Genomic DNA, 18,471 nt, shown 5'->3' on the forward strand with positions numbered 1-18,471 from the left:
AATATATAAAGCGTTATCAGAGACCGAGGTCGAGTTTAAAGAATGGAACAGATTTCGTAAGATCATCGAGAGAAAAGTGATAAATTTAATACACTGTATTGAATTGTCGTTCGTATTGTAGTAAAAGCAGAGAAATTACTACTTGAGATGTTTCGCGCGGTACACGCGTTAGAAGATGAGAATTCAAATTCGAATAGTTTCGAAGGAAAGTGAACGCGAGTGAAATGTTAACAGCCTCTGAACCACGGCGTCTCTTGAAATAATAATGTTGTCATAGTTACTTGTCGTAGCATCGAACGAAACACGATCGTTATTGCTGAACATCTCGTAAACTATCGACCATTCGTAAAAACATCTGTACACGTGTCAGATAATTTTCGATTCTCTGTGTATCGTACGGAGTTTCGTCGAAAGCGTTGCGCAACACGAATGTATCACGATTTCCCCGATACGAAGACAATATCATCTTCTCTCGATGTGCATATATTTCTCATGATGATTTTTATGCAAACGTTTTACGTTATATCGTCTCGTAGAATCTTCCACAAAGATGGTAGGAACAATACAGTTCGTAACGATACGCGAAATAATTCTCGATAACACAAAAAAATGTTCAAAATCTTAAAGAAAGAAGTAACGAAAGAAACTAATCGCCAAAAGTCACAAGAACACAAAGGACACTAAAGATACAATCACGAAGAAAAGCTCTAATCGTTATCGATCACGTTCTGTAGATTTTTTGCAAATCAACGCAGGTATATTTCATTCTACGCGTACGTAGTTTAATAGTACGAAACACAAGGAAAGATTCTTTCCCGTTAAACGATTCAACGATTTTCGCTCCGTTTCTTTTTTTCAAGTCTCTACGACATTTCACTAACTATCCTACGACTCGGGGGAGGAGTGCACGCGCTTATTCGTTACCTTTTTTTCGAATCGCGATCCATCGAAAAACGTCGATGGTTTCTCGCGATGCATTATTCAACACGGTAGTAACGAACCATAAACGATTCGTACAATTTTTTGTCGTTTATATTCCTCTTCGTTGCACGTAATCGTCGCTCGAGCGTCTCCCGAGTGTCGTTGAGTATCAACTTTTACTCCGCGTGTTTTACGATACTAACTCGGCGCGAAGAGCCAACCAAATATCTTTCGATAAATATCGTACTTAAGGGGACAATCTTATTAGCATTCGTCGCCGCGAAGTGGTCATCGCCGTCTTCCATCCTCGCATTTTTAGCCATTAACAGCGAAGCCAGAAACCCCATTCGAGGCTTGGTCTAATCCCCCTTCAGCTCCAAGGATTAAGCGTGTCAGCTGGTACACCAGACACGAGAAGTCCGCGGTTGCTTCCTGCAAAAAGAAAAAGACAAACAACTTTCGTCGTTTTATTGGCTGTATCCGTACACCCTGCACTTCCTGCACGAGCAATCGCGGTAACCCTGGACGACCAATCCGCCGATGGCCACGGTAGTTTTTAAATTATCGTCCTTCGGATGATGTCTCCGGGATCGTCGATCGAGATAAGAGAGAAATTCACCGTGTTTTTTCACAATTTTTTCCTTTTTCTCTCAATAACATCGACATACGTACACATCCGTTTCGAGCATTTCGTTCTTTTATACGCGATGCATGATATTTTATATAGTACTTGATGCAATATTGTACGTATCAATGAATAATATTTTATATAGTACTTGATGCAGTATTGTACGTATCAATGAATAATATTTTATATAATTCTGTACGTACTAATATGTATTACTTTGTGTAAAATTGTACTTTTCGAGAAAATTATGATCTTTCTATGATACCGAAGAAAAATAACAATGTTTATTTTTGGTGTAGATTACAAAATTTAATTTTATTCGTTATCGAAAAAGATCAAAAGACACTTCGGTCGAAACGTGTTTATTGAAAGAAAAGAACGAGAAACTTGGAATTACGCGCGTCGAATTATCTTCTTTCTCTTGCACCGAGTAATCATTTTAATTGTTACACATTTTATGCTATATTCTACACACTGTACTTCGTTTTCACATTTTCCGTGTTGAATTCCATCTGTGCACGCGCATTGCTACGATGCGTTTATCAACATTCGGTGAATCTCGTCGATGATTATTTAAGAGTCGCGATTAATTAGAAAATTCAATTAGTTGGTTAAAACGATGCACCGGAATAATTTACGACTGTATCGTATTACCGCACGCATCGAACTTCATCAACGACGGTATACAACGTCCATTACCATATAAATTTATCGACACCGCCGTTTTCGATGATTATAAATGCGTGGATTCGCTATAGACCGGACACTCTAATCGACGCGATAAATTGCCGCCGACTTATCGATCATTATATTAAACAACGCGTAGAAAAATGGTGAACCGTAACGTTTCGAAGGCTGGTCATAATTAAGCCCATTAATATGTATAACTTGTGGTTAGTAAAATACGATATTTTCTTCGATTACATTTTTATCCAATTTACTCTAATATTTACATATAGAAAGTAATTTTATTATATGTCTCCGTACGGATATTCAATATTTAATGATAATTCAAATCGAATCGATCGTCAAAAAAGATATCGCCGAGGCGTGCGCAGCTCGTGTTTGCAATACCGATTCACAGTTTTGCCGAGATCGTCGTCGTGTAATTAAGATAGAGGAGTTAATTTATACAGAAGGGCTTCCCTCGGACGGTAAAGGGCCGTTAAAGGTACGTTAGCACGTGTATTAGTAACACGATTTTCGTTCGTAAAGGTTGTTCCCCTACTTGTTAGCTGCTCGCTTGTTACACGGGCTAACGTCGCGTGAAATCGACGCCTTCGTGAAACAATTCTCTGTTTTTCCAACGGGACCGAAGTCGTTTGCCGCGTGGTAACGTGAAAGAAAAAAAAAAAGGAACAGGTAAGAAGAGGAATCCGTGTTTTCTTCGAAACGGGATACATTAGTAAATTTCAGAGAGGTGAATTTTTAACGGTTTTTGCGAAACGGTTGAATATGCGTGTTTAGTTTTTTTTTTTAATAGCGTTTAAGAGTTGACTCGATCGATAACTGAATTAAAAATGACAGGATCGATTGTAAGATACTTTACGGATCAATATTGACGGTTTACAAGCATCCGGTGTGAGAATTATTGTAACTAGTCGTAAAGGCGCGTAAAAAATAAAATACACGTTTTTAGATCCTTAGGTGATTCGATGGTGATAATTGTTCCTAGAATATTTTTCGTTTCACAGGGTTACGAAGCAGATTGGATAATTCACAGATCAATATCAACGGTTTACAAGCATTCGAGCCAAAGAAGAAAAATTCTAACGTAGAAAGTCACCGAAAAGATAAAATCCACATTCCTAGGTCTCCAGGTGCTTCCACAATAGGAAATAATTGCGTTCCACGCGATTATGAAGCAGATTGGATCGTTCATAGATCGACAGCAACGGTATTACAAGCATTCGATTTAAAAAACGATAATTATAAAACATAGAAAGTCACCTAAAAGATAAACTCCACGTTCCTACGTCTCTAGATGATTTCACGAAAGGAAGTAATTACTTCCAGAAGATTTTTCGTTTCAGAGTTATGAAACAAATTGGATAATTCACAGATTGATATCAACGATTTACAATTATTGAATCTAAAAGAAAATTACAACTTTGAAAGATATCTAAAAGATAAAATCCACATTTCTACGTCTCTAGGTGCTTCCACAAAAGAAAATAATTGCTTCCAAATTATTTTTTCTTCCACAGAGTTACAAAGCAAATTAAACAATTCCCAGATTTCTTTCAACGATTTGCAAGCACTCAATAAAAAAAGATCATAACACAGAAAGTCACCTAAACAGTAAAATCCATATTCCTACGTCTCTAGATACTTCCACAAAAGAGAATAATTGCTTCCAGATTATTTTTCCTTCCACAGAGTTACAAAGCAAATTAAACAATTCCCAGATTTCTTCCAACAACTCATAAGCACTCGATACAAAAAAGATCATAACACAGAAAGTCACCCAAGCAATAAAAACCATATTCCAACGTCTCTAAAAAAGAAAATAATTACTTCCAGATTATTTTTCCTTCCACAGAGTTACAAAGCAAATTAAACAATTCCCAGATTTCTTCCAACAACTCATAAGCACTCGATACAAAAAAGATCATAACACAGAAAGTCACCCAAGCAATAAAAACCATATTCCAACGTCTCTAAAAAAGAAAATAATTACTTCCAGATTATTTTTCCTTCCACAGAGTTACAAAGCAAATTAAACAATTCCTACATTTTCTTTCAACGATTTGCAAGCACTCGATACAAAAAAGGATACTAACACAAAAAGTCCTCCAAGCAATAAAATCCATCTTCCTACGTCTCTAAAAAAGAAAATAATTGCTTCCAGATTATTTTTCCTTCTACAGAATTACAAAGCAAATTAAACAATTCCCAGATTTCTTCCAACAACTTATAAGCACTCGATACAAAAAAGATCATAACACAAAAAGTCCTCCAAGCAATAAAATCCATCTTCCTACGTCTCTAAAAAAGAAAATAATTGCTTCCAGATTATTTTCCCTCCCACAGAGTTACAAAGCAAATTAAACAATTCCCAGATTTCTTCCAACGATTTGCAAGCACTCGACACAAAAAAAGATAACAACACAAAAAGTCCCCCGAGCAATAAAACCCATACCCCTGCGTCTCTACGAAAGAAAGTAATTACTTTGAGAATATTTCTCGTTCCACACGATTGTGAAAGGAGCTTTAGGCTCGTTTCACCCGAGCCAAGAGCAACCGGAACCCTCTCGAGTTGCATAGTCTCCTGACCGAGGCCGGGACGAAGACCGCAAGCTAACCACGGGTTAATTAATACTTATTCGGCTCTGAGGCATTCATTTCCGTAATGACAGTGAGGAACAAAGGGCGAGTTCGTGCCCGGGTGTGCATTTTATTAGCACCAGGGGCTGGTTATTTCCAAGCTCGCGGCAGCTTACCCTCGCTCGGAGATGCCACGAGCGTACAACGACCACCGTAAATGTTGACCAACCCTGTAAAAACCGATTCCACCTCGTCTCGTATCGTTACCGATAATAATTCCGACCCGTTTGCGGCAACCTCGTCGTTGGATAGCTCGCGCTATCGTGTCGTTTATTGCTGAATCGCGGAGTTGTTAACGCACCGTGGAGTATCTTAATTCAATACTCATCGTAACGCGCCGGTTTCGTTCGTAAAGTGACTTAGAATCGTTTCGTTGAAACCAGTTTCGTCTTTTTTCGCATCACGGATCGTCGACGATCCCTTTCGCGAGCTTTGAGTCGATCGATCTCGAACCAGGGAACGAAATTAATACGTAACGCGATACGTACTTCGGGACAAACGGAAAGGAAACAGTCGATTCGAGACCATTAGAAAGAAGAGAATTTATACGGTTGGCTCGTAAATGTGATCAAGTTCGTAGAGGATTCGAGAAGAAACTGACATGGAAGAGTCGTACGTTGAATTAGAATAGCGTTAGATTATCTCGATGAAAAATTCCACGAAGCGTCGAGGTGAACAAATTTCATTCCCTCGCGCGTGTCTATGCAAATAACTGAGCAACCGACAGCAATTTGCGAACTATACCGTGCACCGATGGATCGTTTTATCTCAACTCGTCCAATGGATCGCCTTATCTCGACTCGTCCAATGGATCACCTTATCTCGACTCGTCCAATGGTACGTCTTATCTTATTTTGACCAATGGATCGTCTTACCTTAACTCGTTCCCAGTATGACGTGCACCGCGATGAATCGGAACAGTATGATTTATACTGTCGTTGAATTTGTGTTTTTTTTTTATACTTTGGAAGAGTATCGAGGGAAGTACGGGATGTCGTTCGTAGAAATACCGATGATCATAAATTTTCGAAAAGAAAATTACTATTGGAAAAATAATCCTGTCACACGTACCGTTGGTCCGCTAGAAGATCAACGAGTGTTCGCATCTTCGTTCTGGTTCACAGACTACCATTTCTCCAATTATCGCGCGTAAATTTTATATATTTACAAAACTTATCGAATAACTCAATATTTGTAAATTTGTAAATATTACACGATAATCGAGAGATATAGATGCGTTGACAAAATTCTATCCGATCGTCGTTTGAACGTTAGAAACGAGAAGAAAAATTCTAACGATACCGAAAACTCGTTCACGTGAGTGATTATACAGTCGTCGGTTCGTCCGCGAGAAGGTCAACGAGTGTTTGCATCTTCGCTCTGGTTCACAGTCTACCAGTTCTCCAATTATCGCGCGTCCAATGGTGGTGGAATCGGTAGACTGTGAACCAGAGTGGGGATGCAAACACTCGGCCTTCTTCTTGCGGACGGTGACTCTTCGAACGGTGGAACTTCGTCCAGAAAGATTTTTCCACGGAACGGTAAACAACGAAGATCCTCGTTCGAATGTGTACGTTCGAGTCACTTCGGGCCCAGAGTCTTCGAGCGTAAAATCAAACGAGTTAACTTTAAAAAGAACGCGTTAAGTGTCTACAACGAGAAGGCTCGGACCCTGCCTCGTGTACAAAAACGATCACGGTACCGATCCATGGTGAAATCTACAACGTCGATCTCGTCACTCAGGTGCATCCACGTTTCGAATTCTTCTCGGAGAACCTTCGAAGCAATTTCGCAATTCACGATTCTCGTCTCCTTTCGAACCACAAAATCACCCTGACCTCATTAGTACCGCGAATTACCAACCGCTCTGTACATTAGATGTACAATTGAATCTCTCGGACGATGTATCGGTTTTTGTACGATCGGTTCGGTCTGATCGCCCGAATCCGCTAATAAACGTTAAAACGAGTTTTTGAGATTCGTTCTCGTCCGGCTCGGTTGAAACTTGTCCCTAATTATTTAGAAATACGTTAAAATGAAGCAAAGTCGGGATACCGTCGAGCCGTACGGCCAGAAATGGCCAGGATGCGGGTTTTCTCCTTGTTAAAGAAAGATCGTTCCGCGCAGCGAGAGTTCCATCGCTCAGTGGCAATTTGAATGATTCATGAGTGCACACGTCACGAATCCCGCATGCGCCACGCGTGAAAAAAATAAGTTTTCCATTTACAGCGATAGACTGGCGATTTTCATGTAGGGGGCCTTGTCGATGATTCTTCGCTACCCGTTGTAAACCTCGCGGACTCGTTGCGGCGAAGGGGAGCAAAGTTTCGCTCGAAGGGATAGCTTCATGATTTATGGAAGATGCGTCGAGTACCTACCGCGTTGGAATTATTGCCAAGATCCTGATATGTCTTCGTCGTAGTTGTCGTCCTGATTGTAAGACGGTAGTATCTTGGCACTTCGAATAGTCTCGCTGGTCATTTGTCTAACCGTGATCTCGTTGATACACCGACCGGTCAGTCCACGAAACTTTTAATCCGTTGTCTGTGCAACGAACGGGAAAATACGTTGTCACGTTTCTCCCGACTTCGTTCGTCCATTTCTGTTGTTATTGGTTCGTTCACGGGTTGACTTTTGGTAAATAGTATACGATGAATAATAGATCGTTCGATGTAGTACTGGTCGATAAGTTTTATCGTACGACGAAACTTATCGAGAAACCTGGTACTATATCGTTTAATATGTTTTATAGAATAACGAAACTTATCGAATAACCCAATATTTCAAATACGGCGTGTAAATTCAAAATAAACAGAGTGGAGATACACAGAGGCGCGAGAAAAGAAAAGAGAAAAATGAGGATATACGAACGTAGAACTATTCATCATCGACAGAAGAAAGAAGTTGGGTTGAAGTATTTGTAAATTTGTAAATTTGTAAACTTGTAAGTTTGTAAATTTGTAAATTTGTAAATTTGTAAATATTACATGAGAGGTGTCCACAAAATTCTATCTAATCGTCGTTTGAACGTTAGAAGTGAGAAGAAAAAATCTAACGATACCGAAAACTCGTTCACGTGAATGATTATACAGTTAGCACAGTTTTCTTGACCATGTACGATGTTCGAAGATACAAGTGTAATTTAAAATATGAAAAAATATCTGAACATTGAACCAAATCGTTAAGAACTTTACACGCTGAAACTATTATACTTAGTTAGTCCTCGAGTCGGAAGTACAATCCCATTTTACAATTCAGAGCGCAATTTTTATCGAACAAAGAACAGTGTTCATCGTTTCGTCTTTTATTCGTTGTTCCAAATTTTTACCCGCGTAAGAAATTTTTTCATCTCTGATTTTATAGTTCTTCGAAGATGAACGATCCTACCCGGTATTGTATGGTTTACGAACGAGTTTGTACTCGTTCGAGATAAATGATCCTATCTGGTGCATTATGATTTATGAACGAGTTTATTCTATTCCCAAGTTGAGCGATGACAGTACCTCGTAGAGAAAAGTTGGATCGTTCTTCTTTTCTTGATCGTTCGAGATTTAATTCTTATCTTCAGAATATGCGATAAATATGATCAATTCGAAACTTTCGATGTGCAATCCATTCTATAAAGTTTACGTCTTCGTGTACAGTGTATCTCCGTACCTTGCTACAATCTTCTCGAGGTCTTTGCGAGGACAATTGTACATGGACGATTGTTATTGTTCTTTTCGATTCTGAATTGAACTCGACGAACGTCAACCTATCGTTTATCACCGGTTGTACATTGAACTCGTAATTTCCATCGGTCGCATTTCCCGCGTTTTCAGCACCGACACGGGACAAAAATCGAAACGTAAACGCGCGAATTATTTGCCAGGAATTTCCAAAGTAAATAATGTAAATACACTGACGGACACACCGATGGATTCGATAACGCCTCGATCGCGTATCTGGCCACGAATCTACCAGCAGCCGAGCCCTCGTGTTCCTCGTCTACGAATTTTTACGCGTTGTAATTGCGCGCAGAGATTATCATGCATCAGGTGTACGTTAACTTAATCGTGGAACTCGATCTTACGATAGCGGATGCGTTTTAAACAACGGATGCGAGAAAACAAGTCCCCCCTCCCGTTCGCCGTTTGCGTGCTCCTTAAATCGTCGATTCCTCTTCGAGGTCTCAATAGCGCAACGTCGATCGCTTATATTATAAAATATTAAAAACCGTGGATATCCGACCCGCGGTTCGTAATTATCTCGCAAGAGTTAATATACATCGTCGAGGCATAATAATTTTCCAAAGTTTCGAATAATTGGCTCGAACGCTTTGTTAAACTTTCACGCTCGAGAGATAATTCTCGATCGTCGTGGAACCTAACGACGACAACTCGTGCAACGAAGAATTTGGTGAAAAAATTGTATTTGAAATTACGCGCAAATTTCGTTTCGCGAAATTTCCACCAAGTTCTTCGTTCGAGAAATATATTTTACCCGCGAAGAAGGGTGAACATATTTATACGCAAACTACGTTAAATCGTATCGGAGAATTCTGGTCGAAATCGAAATTAATCGTTGATCGAATTTCACGATTCGAACGCGTCCGAAGGGAATCGTTCTCAAATTGTTCATTTCTGTGCGCACACGAACCCTGTTTAACGCCCACGCTGGAACTCCGATTGTACGTTGCGCGGCTTTTTCTTTCATTTTCACCGTAACGGTACACAGACTTACGTGAAACGACCGTGCACGTGAGACAACCCGAACAATTTATGCGCGATAGTTTTCTCGAGTCTAGACCGTTCGTCCGTGGGCTACTTAGGAATGTCTCTATCGTTCGGGAAACCTTTCTCCGTGGATACGATCGTGCCGGGGACCCTTCGAATAACGAATACAGATAACACGGTTCTTTGGCCGTTCGATTGCTTAATTTGTGACCGTACGAAAAGACTTTGGGACCGGATTCTGTATCCTTTTAATGAGACGTGAAACGTCCGCGTCACCGACTTTATTGCTCTTTCGATTTTTTACGTCCCTTTTCCGTAAGATAATGGCCCCCGGTTCCGAGTTGCAGCGTCCATGGAGAATGAAACACCCCACGAAACGCGAAACAAATTATTCTCTCGCCTTAACTTAGAATTTGTATTATTTACAATCGCGGGACAAGCGTCGAGCAAAGTCCTCCCTTTGAAGTGAATTTAAAGGTGAAAGAAATCGAAGCGACTCGATTTTAGATGGGTTTTCCGGAAAACTCAATGAAGCGTAACGCGTTTCATCGTTCGCGAGAAAATCATCGATACGTGGTTATCGTGGAACGTTGAAACTTTATTCCCGATAAAAAGTTGAACGGAACGGATCTCGAGTTTAGGCACGTTCTGCGCGAATAACTGCATTTTATGTTTAAAAACCGATGGATTAGTATCTGCAATATTTATAGGTAGAAGAAAGCTGATAAATCTTTCATGTTGTAGAAAGTTGCGAGAATTCTTGGGAATCATGGTGCGCGTAGGAATCGGTTCGAACGTCGGGCATTGAACAACCGTTTATCGAGAAATGTCTGCAAAATATCGATTGGTTTTGCACGGGTCGTTAAACGAGGCTAGATGTATTTATAGTTTCCGTTTTCGATCTTGTTCCAGACAGGAGTCACGGCTTTGCAGAAAGCAGCTTCGGAGGGTCAGTTCGAGGTAGTCCAATTGTTGCTGAAACACAGCGCGGACATCGCTCGTCAGGACAATGTGGTGAGTATACGTGGATATTTTATTTTAATTTATTATTCCGTTTGGTGACCGATCGGTGCGCGAAGTGACATTTATCGTCAACGTACGTACCGAATTACGTACGAAATCAACGTGTTCCTGTTCGATTTTACAAACCGTGGACAATCGTTTAAAAATTAATCTATCCGCTACCAAAACTTTCTATTCTCAACATCGTTGTATATTGCTTCCAATTTCACTCGATTAAAATTCACAATGATTCACGAAATACTCTAATCACATTTTTCGAGCTCTGTACACTATTTTCAACATTAGTTCATCCATCATCGACACTTTGTATTCTCAACATCGTCGTATACTATTTCTGGTTAACCTTTAACTCGATTCAAAGTTGCAATGCATCACGAAATACTCTAATCACATTTTTCGAGCTCTGTACACTATTTTCAACATTAGTTCATCCATCGTCAACATTTTATATTCTCAACATCGCCATATATTACCTCCAGTTAACCTCTGAGTCGATTAAAAAGCATTACAAAATGCTCCAACTACATTCTCCGAGCTTCGTACACTATTTTCAACATGAGTACACATCATCAACATTTTATATTCTCAACATCGCCATATACTACCTCCAGTTAACTTCTGAGTCGACTAAAAAGCATCACAAAATGCTCCAACTACATTCTCCAAACTTCGTACACTATTTTCAACACGAGTACATCTACTATCAATACTTTGTATTCTCAACATCACTATATATTACTTCCAGTTAACCTCTATATCGATTAAAATCCACAATGATTCACGAAACACTTCAATCGCATTGTTCGATTTCTGTACATTACTTTCAACATTACTTCATCCATCGTCAACATTTTACATTCTCAACATCGCAATATATTACCTCCAGTTAACCTCTGAGTCGATTAAAAAGCATCACAGAATGCTCCATCTACATTCTCCGAGCTTCGTACACTATTTTCAACACGAGTACATCTACTATCAATACTTTGTATTCTCAACATCGCCATACATTACTTCCAGTTAACCTCTGTGTCGATTAAAATCCACAATGATTCACGAAACACTTCAATCGCATTGTTCGATTTCTGTACACTACTTTCAACATTAGTTCATCCATCATCAATACTTTGTATTCTCAACATCACCATACATTACTTCCAGTTAACCTCAGTGTCGATTAAAACCCACAATGATTCACGAAACACTTCAATCGCATTGTTCGATTTCTGTACACTACTTTCAACATTGGTTCGTCCGTCATCGACCCTTTGTATTCTCAGAATGTCGCCATACGTTACGCAACGCGTGAAACGTGGCTCCCGTTTTTCCCTCCATCTTCGAAGTCGATGACTTGGGCGCACGATAAAGCTCAATGTAATTAGCCAACCAGCGGCATTCTTTCCGCGAGAAAAGCACGTCATTCTCCCCGTCGTTACTTTCCTTTGGCAAAATCGGTGGAATGGCAATCACGTCGTCACCCACTAACTCGGAAACTGTCCCGAGAGGAACATAATCCTTTCGTCGCTCGCTGACAGAGAACTTGGAGCAACCGTGATGGTACGCGAAACAATAAAACCCCTTTCGTGCCGCGCTAACTAGCATTCCTTCCACGAGGAATCCGTTTTCCTCGTGGAAAGAACGCCAATCTATGGACAGCTATTCCGGAACGACTTCGATGAACGCGCGATATCGTTCCCCGATTCGCCAATTATTTCAACGATAACGGGATCCTCCGCGCGGGATACTTTTACAACGGAATGGCATTATTCTTTCGAAAAAAAATTGTATCGCTCGTCGTCGATGCACGAACCATATTTCTTAAAATTTTTTAAAAATCTGTGCCGATTACGAGGCATCGCGAGACGCTGTCAAATTCCACAAACTGTGCTCGTTCTTCCCGAAATCAATTCATCCGCTACTTTTGCGAGTATTATCGGTTATTAAAAGAAGTAACTATAACGTACTGCGCACTTTACTTTGTATTTTATTTCTCAGCAAGGTGTATCGTTCTTGCTAGAATCTCTAATAGAATAAAATTAGATCCTCCGATTCTTATTTACAGTGTGAAATAATCGCTTCTCGTAATACGTTTAGAACTATTCTAATTTTCAACAGCTTCAATATCCCCAAAATATCCTCATCTTTTACGCAAATACTTCAAATATCGCACTTGTCCTTGTCCCCATAGTCGATGACCAGTACAATCCATCGCGGGAACCCTTCCGTTCAATTATACAAACCTTGCGCAATCTTTTCCAAATTAATCCAAGCATTACCAACACTCTGTACGTGTTTGGATTAATTTTATACATAATATGTACGATATCATTCCCAACACTCTGTATTCTCCTAGCGCGTGCTTGTTCCCTCGATCCTCGAACTCGGTGACATCGACGCGCGGTGAAGCGCGAATCGATCCCGAAACCCTTTCGTCGAACTCGCGAAATCGCAACGATCGTTTCATACGATTAGATTGCATCGCGCGCGGGATCACTTCAACGTGGATCGCGATATTTGCTCGTAAAGGACGCGATATCGAGGATCGTCGTGTCGAGAGCCGCGGGGGTACGCGAGTACGCGTCCTCGCACGCCAGAAACGCATAAACGCGTTTCTCATCGTCGTTCCGCCCGCGGGTCCTTTACTCGAACGCGAGAATATACTCACATTGATACGCGTATCTTCGTAATAAGTGCCCGCGGCACGCAGCACGCGGTCCGCGTAAAGAAAACAAGGGGAGAAAAAAAAAGAAGAAAGGAAAAGAAAAGAAAGAAAGAGAAAGAAACGAAATGGAGAAATCGCTACCAGGACCGAGCGAAGACGAGGGCAATAAGTTCGGTGTTCTTTTATAAGAAACAATTTACGAGAATTTTTGCACGGCCGCATTGGCAGCGGTCTTTTATCACTTTCTCGATGCCGATCCCCCCGGGGCCCACGGTGGATTTTATTTGTGCCGCGCCGGCGCTACGCGTTTCGTAATGCCCCGACGCGACGTCCGTGGCTGTTAACGCGAACGCGACACTCGCGCGTGTATAAATCCTGCTACCTAGCGAAAGACCGTTCGTTCGATAGACGCAATTATGACCGCGGGGATAAAGGTACGTTTAAACTACCGACGCGACCAGTCGGGAACCGATGTCGAATGGTGTTTTATCGTTACTTTCGATCGTTCGGTGGTTGGTGTTGAGATTCGAGACGAAAGTCTTGAAAGTCTTGAGAATCTTGAAACTCGTGAATGTCTTGAAAGTCTTGGAAGTCTTGAGAGTCTTGGAAGTCATAAGATTGTAACTTTTTAGAATCTGGAAAGTTTTGAATGTCTTGAAAGTCTTGAGAATTTTGAAAGTCTTGAGGGTTTTGAGAATCTTGAAAGTCTTGAAAACCTTGAAAATCTTGAAAGTCTTGAAAGCCTTGAAAGTTTTGAAAACCTTGAGGGTTTTGAGAATCTTGAAAGTCTTGAAAACCTTGAAAGTCTTGAAAGTCTTAAGAATCTTGAAAATTTTGAAAATCTTAAGGGTTTCGAGAATCTTGAAAGTCTTGAAAATCTTGAGAGTTTTAAAAATCTTGAAAGTTTCGAATACCTTGAGAGTTTTGAAGGTCTTGAAAGTCTTGAAAGTCTTGAAAGTCTTGAAAGCCTTGAAAGTTTTGAAAACCTTGAGGGTTTTGAGAATCTTGAAAGTCTTGAAAACCTTGAAAGTCTTGAAAGTCTTAAGAATCTTGAAAATTTTGAAATTCTTAAGGGTTTCGAGAATCTTGAAAGTCTTGAAAATCTTGAGAGTTTTAAGAATCTTGAAAGTTTCGAATACCTTGAGAGTTTCAAAAGTCTTGAAAGTCTTGAATGTCTTGAAAGCCTTGAAAGTGTTGAAAACCTTGAGGGTTTTGAGAATCTTGAAAGTCTTGAAAACCTTGAAAGTCTTGAAAGTCTTAAGAATCTTGAAAATTTTGAAATTCTTAAGGGTTTCGAGAATCTTGAAAGTCTTGAAAATCTTGAGAGTTTTAAGAATCTTGAAAGTTTCGAATACCTTGAGAGTTTCAAAAGTCTTGAAAGTCTTGAATGTCTTGAAAGCCTTGAAAGTTTTGAAAACCTTGAGGGTTTTGAGAATCTTGAATGTCTTGAAAGTCTTGAAAGCCTTGAACGTTTTGAAAGTCTTGAAAGTCTTCCGTACCAGCAAATAATTACTCGGAATGTTTTTCCCACAATTTTTCTTCCACTTATAATCGGAAATAGTAAAAAGAACCATTATCGACTCGTGTTTCGAGGTTGCGATCGTTCGAAACTCGGCTCGTCGGTAGTATAAACGAAGCTTAAAGCGAGCGCCGCGCCGATCGAGTCGCTATAAATCGGCGAAACTAGACTCGAACGGCGAAAGTAAATTGCGAGCGGATTTCGCTGTCCGCTTCTAACGAAAACTTGCAACTACCGCTCGAGTGGAGCGAGTACTTACCGTCTGTACTCTATCGATATCGTCGTTGTATCTTTACGAGCGAAACTTAAACAGTCGACCGAGCGATACCAAAGCTCGTTCGAGTCGATTCTGCTAACCGTCTATAAACACAAAATTAACCGAAAGTGAAATTCACGTACGAACGCACGATCGTTTGGTACTTGAACTCCTTGGATGGCGATAAGCTCTGCGTTCGACTTCTCGGAAGATTGAAATATTTTGCTTCCTGGAAATAAATTCCCAATATTACCCTCTCGATTTACCTCACTATTATTATCGATAGCGAAAACTATCTCGAATACCACGTGATCCCACTCTACTGTTCTCGTTCCATCTAACGACACAACAGTCGAGTCGGACAGTAGCAAAAGACCTGGAAACTGATCCTCCGCCGAGAAACTTCTTTTTAATTTTTCAATATTTTAAACGTTGAAAAGTAAAAAACGAAAAAAATTCCAAGACACTTGTCAGAGTCTTCGATTTAATCTACAAACGATACGAGTCTTTTAGGGGATGATGGAAACAAGAAGGAATGAATTTTCATTCGAAAACTCAGCGATCGAGTAGATCGACGGAGCGATGTATCAATAATTATCTCATCGTGTAACGATCGAGAGTTATTTGTACAAAATTCTGTAAAGTGTCGTCTATTTTCCAATTACAGTGAGGACTTCCTCCTCCTGCAACCAGTATCGCGATCGCTTCGAATTTCATCGATGATACGCAATTATCGGGTTCACGGTGTTCCGAGCGCGACGCGATAATTGTTAAAGAACAGACCGTAGCTACTTGTCCGATCGACACTCGGCCACGAGACTCGTTAATATCGTATGCAAATCGAATGCAAAATCTTTCCGCGAGTGGCCCGTCCGGGTAAACGTTACGTGTAACAGTGCACGCGGCGCGCATAGTCGGTTTCGTTGGCAATTATCTTGTCGACGACGCGATTCAAAGGTCAGGGTATATATCCAGATCGGTATCGACGCTATCATTACGTCGTAAAATATTTAATGGTCGCCATTACCGATATTGTATCGCGTTTATCCTGTACCGCGTTAAGGAACACATTCGACGATCTACTTGCCCCGTCTGCGAGCGGTGGACCGAACGTTCGCGAAATAAACGGTACAGGAATCACGGTAGGCGTGTATAGCTTGCCTTTTAACGAGGGACCCAAGGATTCGTCTTTAAATACGCCGCCGATTCTCACGATCGGTCGCGAAGCACGGCCGATGTTTTCTTAAATGGTATTTATAATGTCCCCGGGGGAAGTGTGTTGCATCGATGCGTTTAAAAAAATATAATTAAACGTAAAGCGTTCCGAGCAGAACGCTCACCGCGAAGAACGAGGAAGGGTTCCTCGACGTTGTGTAATATTAACAGGCGTGAGCGAGTACCGAAGGAGATGTTCAAAATATTGTCCATCGGAATTTTAATACGATCGTTTCGAAGGATTTTGAAATTTATTTTAATACAATTGTTAATTTGTCGCCTCGATCGATGGATCGTGAACGCTTGGAATCGATGATCGATGGCGTACGAATTATTTGGGAAGTCTTTGAAAATGTTTCTCGGTTTCGTGTAAACTGTTCGAGAGTAGAAAGATGACTGGGTTGAGGAACGCGGGTTCGATCGGTCGCAGTGGCTCAGTCCCGCCTCCATCGACGCGTCATCGCGGACGAAGCTTGCCATTGGTCAACGCGGTCACACGTGTCGGCACTATTTACGATAGGCGCGAGTAGGCGGAGCGAACGAAAGACCTCTCTTGCCCCTGTACCCTCTCGCGTGTTTTCTTTCCAACTACGAACAGTACCTGAAACGCGTTGCATCGAAACAATTGTACGTAAAGGCATCCTCCGAATCGTACTTGAACTCTTTCGAGGTAACTTTCATCCCTCTATTTCGATTCTATTAAAATAAAAGGGTTCTTTCGTACCGAGTGGATAACTATTTTACAACGTCGTTTTCAATTGAAATCGAATTAGTCCCTCTCTATCGATAACTGTGAAACACGACCAGAGTACTCAGATTCTGACTCCATTTTGAATCTATCCACGCAAATAGGGAAATACTCGGATACATTGAAAACGATATTATGTATCGAAGTATTTCTCCTTCCTTAATCTATAGAAATATTTTCCTTTCCTCTGATGCCATCTATCGAAATATTTTTCCTTCCTCGAATCAATAGAAGTAGTTTCATTTCCTCCGATGGCATCGAAATATTTTTCCGACCTCAATCTATAGAAATATTTTCCTTTCTCTAATGGCATCTATCGAAAATATTTCCTTCTTCAATCTATAGAAATATTTTCCTTTCTCTAATGGCATCGAAATATTTTTCCTTCCCCAATCTATAGAAATATTTTCCTTTCTCTAATGGCATATTTTCTTCTACGTACGATATAAAGTTCACAAAAATACCCCCCTTCTCGCGAACGTCTCTACCGTCCATGTACCCCTTTCGGCGAAACTCACGTACGAAAGACCCGCTCGAAAGTTCATCGCGTACATTTTTTGGGGAACGTTCGAGGTTACCGATCGTTTTTATTCGCGTAACAAGATTTTGTCACGAGCGGAGGAATTACCGCGCGAAGCCCGCCGACGTATCTACAACCGATTCGGAACCGATTAATTCGTGCCGCGCGCGGAACGAAACATCCTCGATTGATTATTATCGCACCGATAATGATACCTCGTATCGGTCGAATCGTTTAATGAGCATCGGGCGCGTACTTACGGCCCGGAGGAGCGGCCGCGGCGAGCCGTAAATGTATGGCATTAACCGGCTGAAAATATTTATCCTCTGTCTCCATCGAGTCGTTTCGCGGAATTCGAGGGTACGCGTGTAAGACGAATCGATTATTTCAGGAAGCACTTGGGCGCAAGAAGACTCGGGGGAATTCATTAGTTTCGCGGACGGTACGAGCACGAGCCTCTCGATGTCTCGGGACGAGTCGCGTAACTGTGCCCCGTGCGAGAAAAAGAAAACAGTACGGGGAGCCATCCGTGGAATAAAATTCGAACTCGCGCGAGAGATACAGCTCGACCAGTTGATAAAGATCCTCGGGGTGGGGGGACCGTGGTACGTTCACTTCCCCCACCGTGCGAACCTCGCTCCCGAAGCGGTGGCCATTTTTACGCGGTGTCTCCGCGAATCTCGCTATCTCGTTGCTTCTTCTTCTTCTTTTTTTTAACCATGCACCGTCGAACGTTTAGGCTACTTTTTATTATAGACGATGTTTCGGAGATGTGTCCATGCTTCGGAGGATACGCGTACTGAGTTGGGTAAAGAAATGTACCGATGTTATTCTCGCGTGACTAGATTTTCGAAGAGTGAATTGAGAAAGGAAAATTTTCGGAGTGGTCTTCGTGGTTCAAGATTTCTATTTTGGGATCGTTTGAAAGCTGTTAAAA

The 18,471-nt window shown here is 41.0% G+C and overlaps 1 protein-coding gene and 1 long non-coding RNA gene across 7 annotated transcripts in view; one reads left to right on the top strand and one right to left on the bottom strand.

Moving 5' to 3' along the window:
• Positions 1-18,471, top strand: part of Dgo (ankyrin repeat domain containing protein 6 diego) — a 279,288-nt gene that overhangs the window by 164,329 nt on the left and 96,488 nt on the right. For all 6 annotated transcript variants that reach the window (XM_076307117.1, XM_076307113.1, XM_076307114.1 and 3 more), the window contains one exon: positions 10,504-10,605. In XM_076307117.1, coding sequence (XP_076163232.1) covers positions 10,504-10,605 — 102 coding nt within the window. The remainder of the gene's footprint in view (positions 1-10,503; positions 10,606-18,471) is intronic.
• Positions 1-18,471, bottom strand: part of LOC143144569 (uncharacterized) — an 89,883-nt gene that overhangs the window by 37,709 nt on the left and 33,703 nt on the right. The window contains exon 2 of the long non-coding RNA XR_012991449.1: positions 1,169-1,353. This is a non-coding gene — a long non-coding RNA (uncharacterized LOC143144569). The remainder of the gene's footprint in view (positions 1-1,168; positions 1,354-18,471) is intronic.

The sequence above is a fragment of the Ptiloglossa arizonensis genome, chromosome 3, assembly GCF_051014685.1.
Source record: "Ptiloglossa arizonensis isolate GNS036 chromosome 3, iyPtiAriz1_principal, whole genome shotgun sequence".
NCBI classification, from domain to species: domain Eukaryota; kingdom Metazoa; phylum Arthropoda; class Insecta; order Hymenoptera; family Colletidae; genus Ptiloglossa; species Ptiloglossa arizonensis.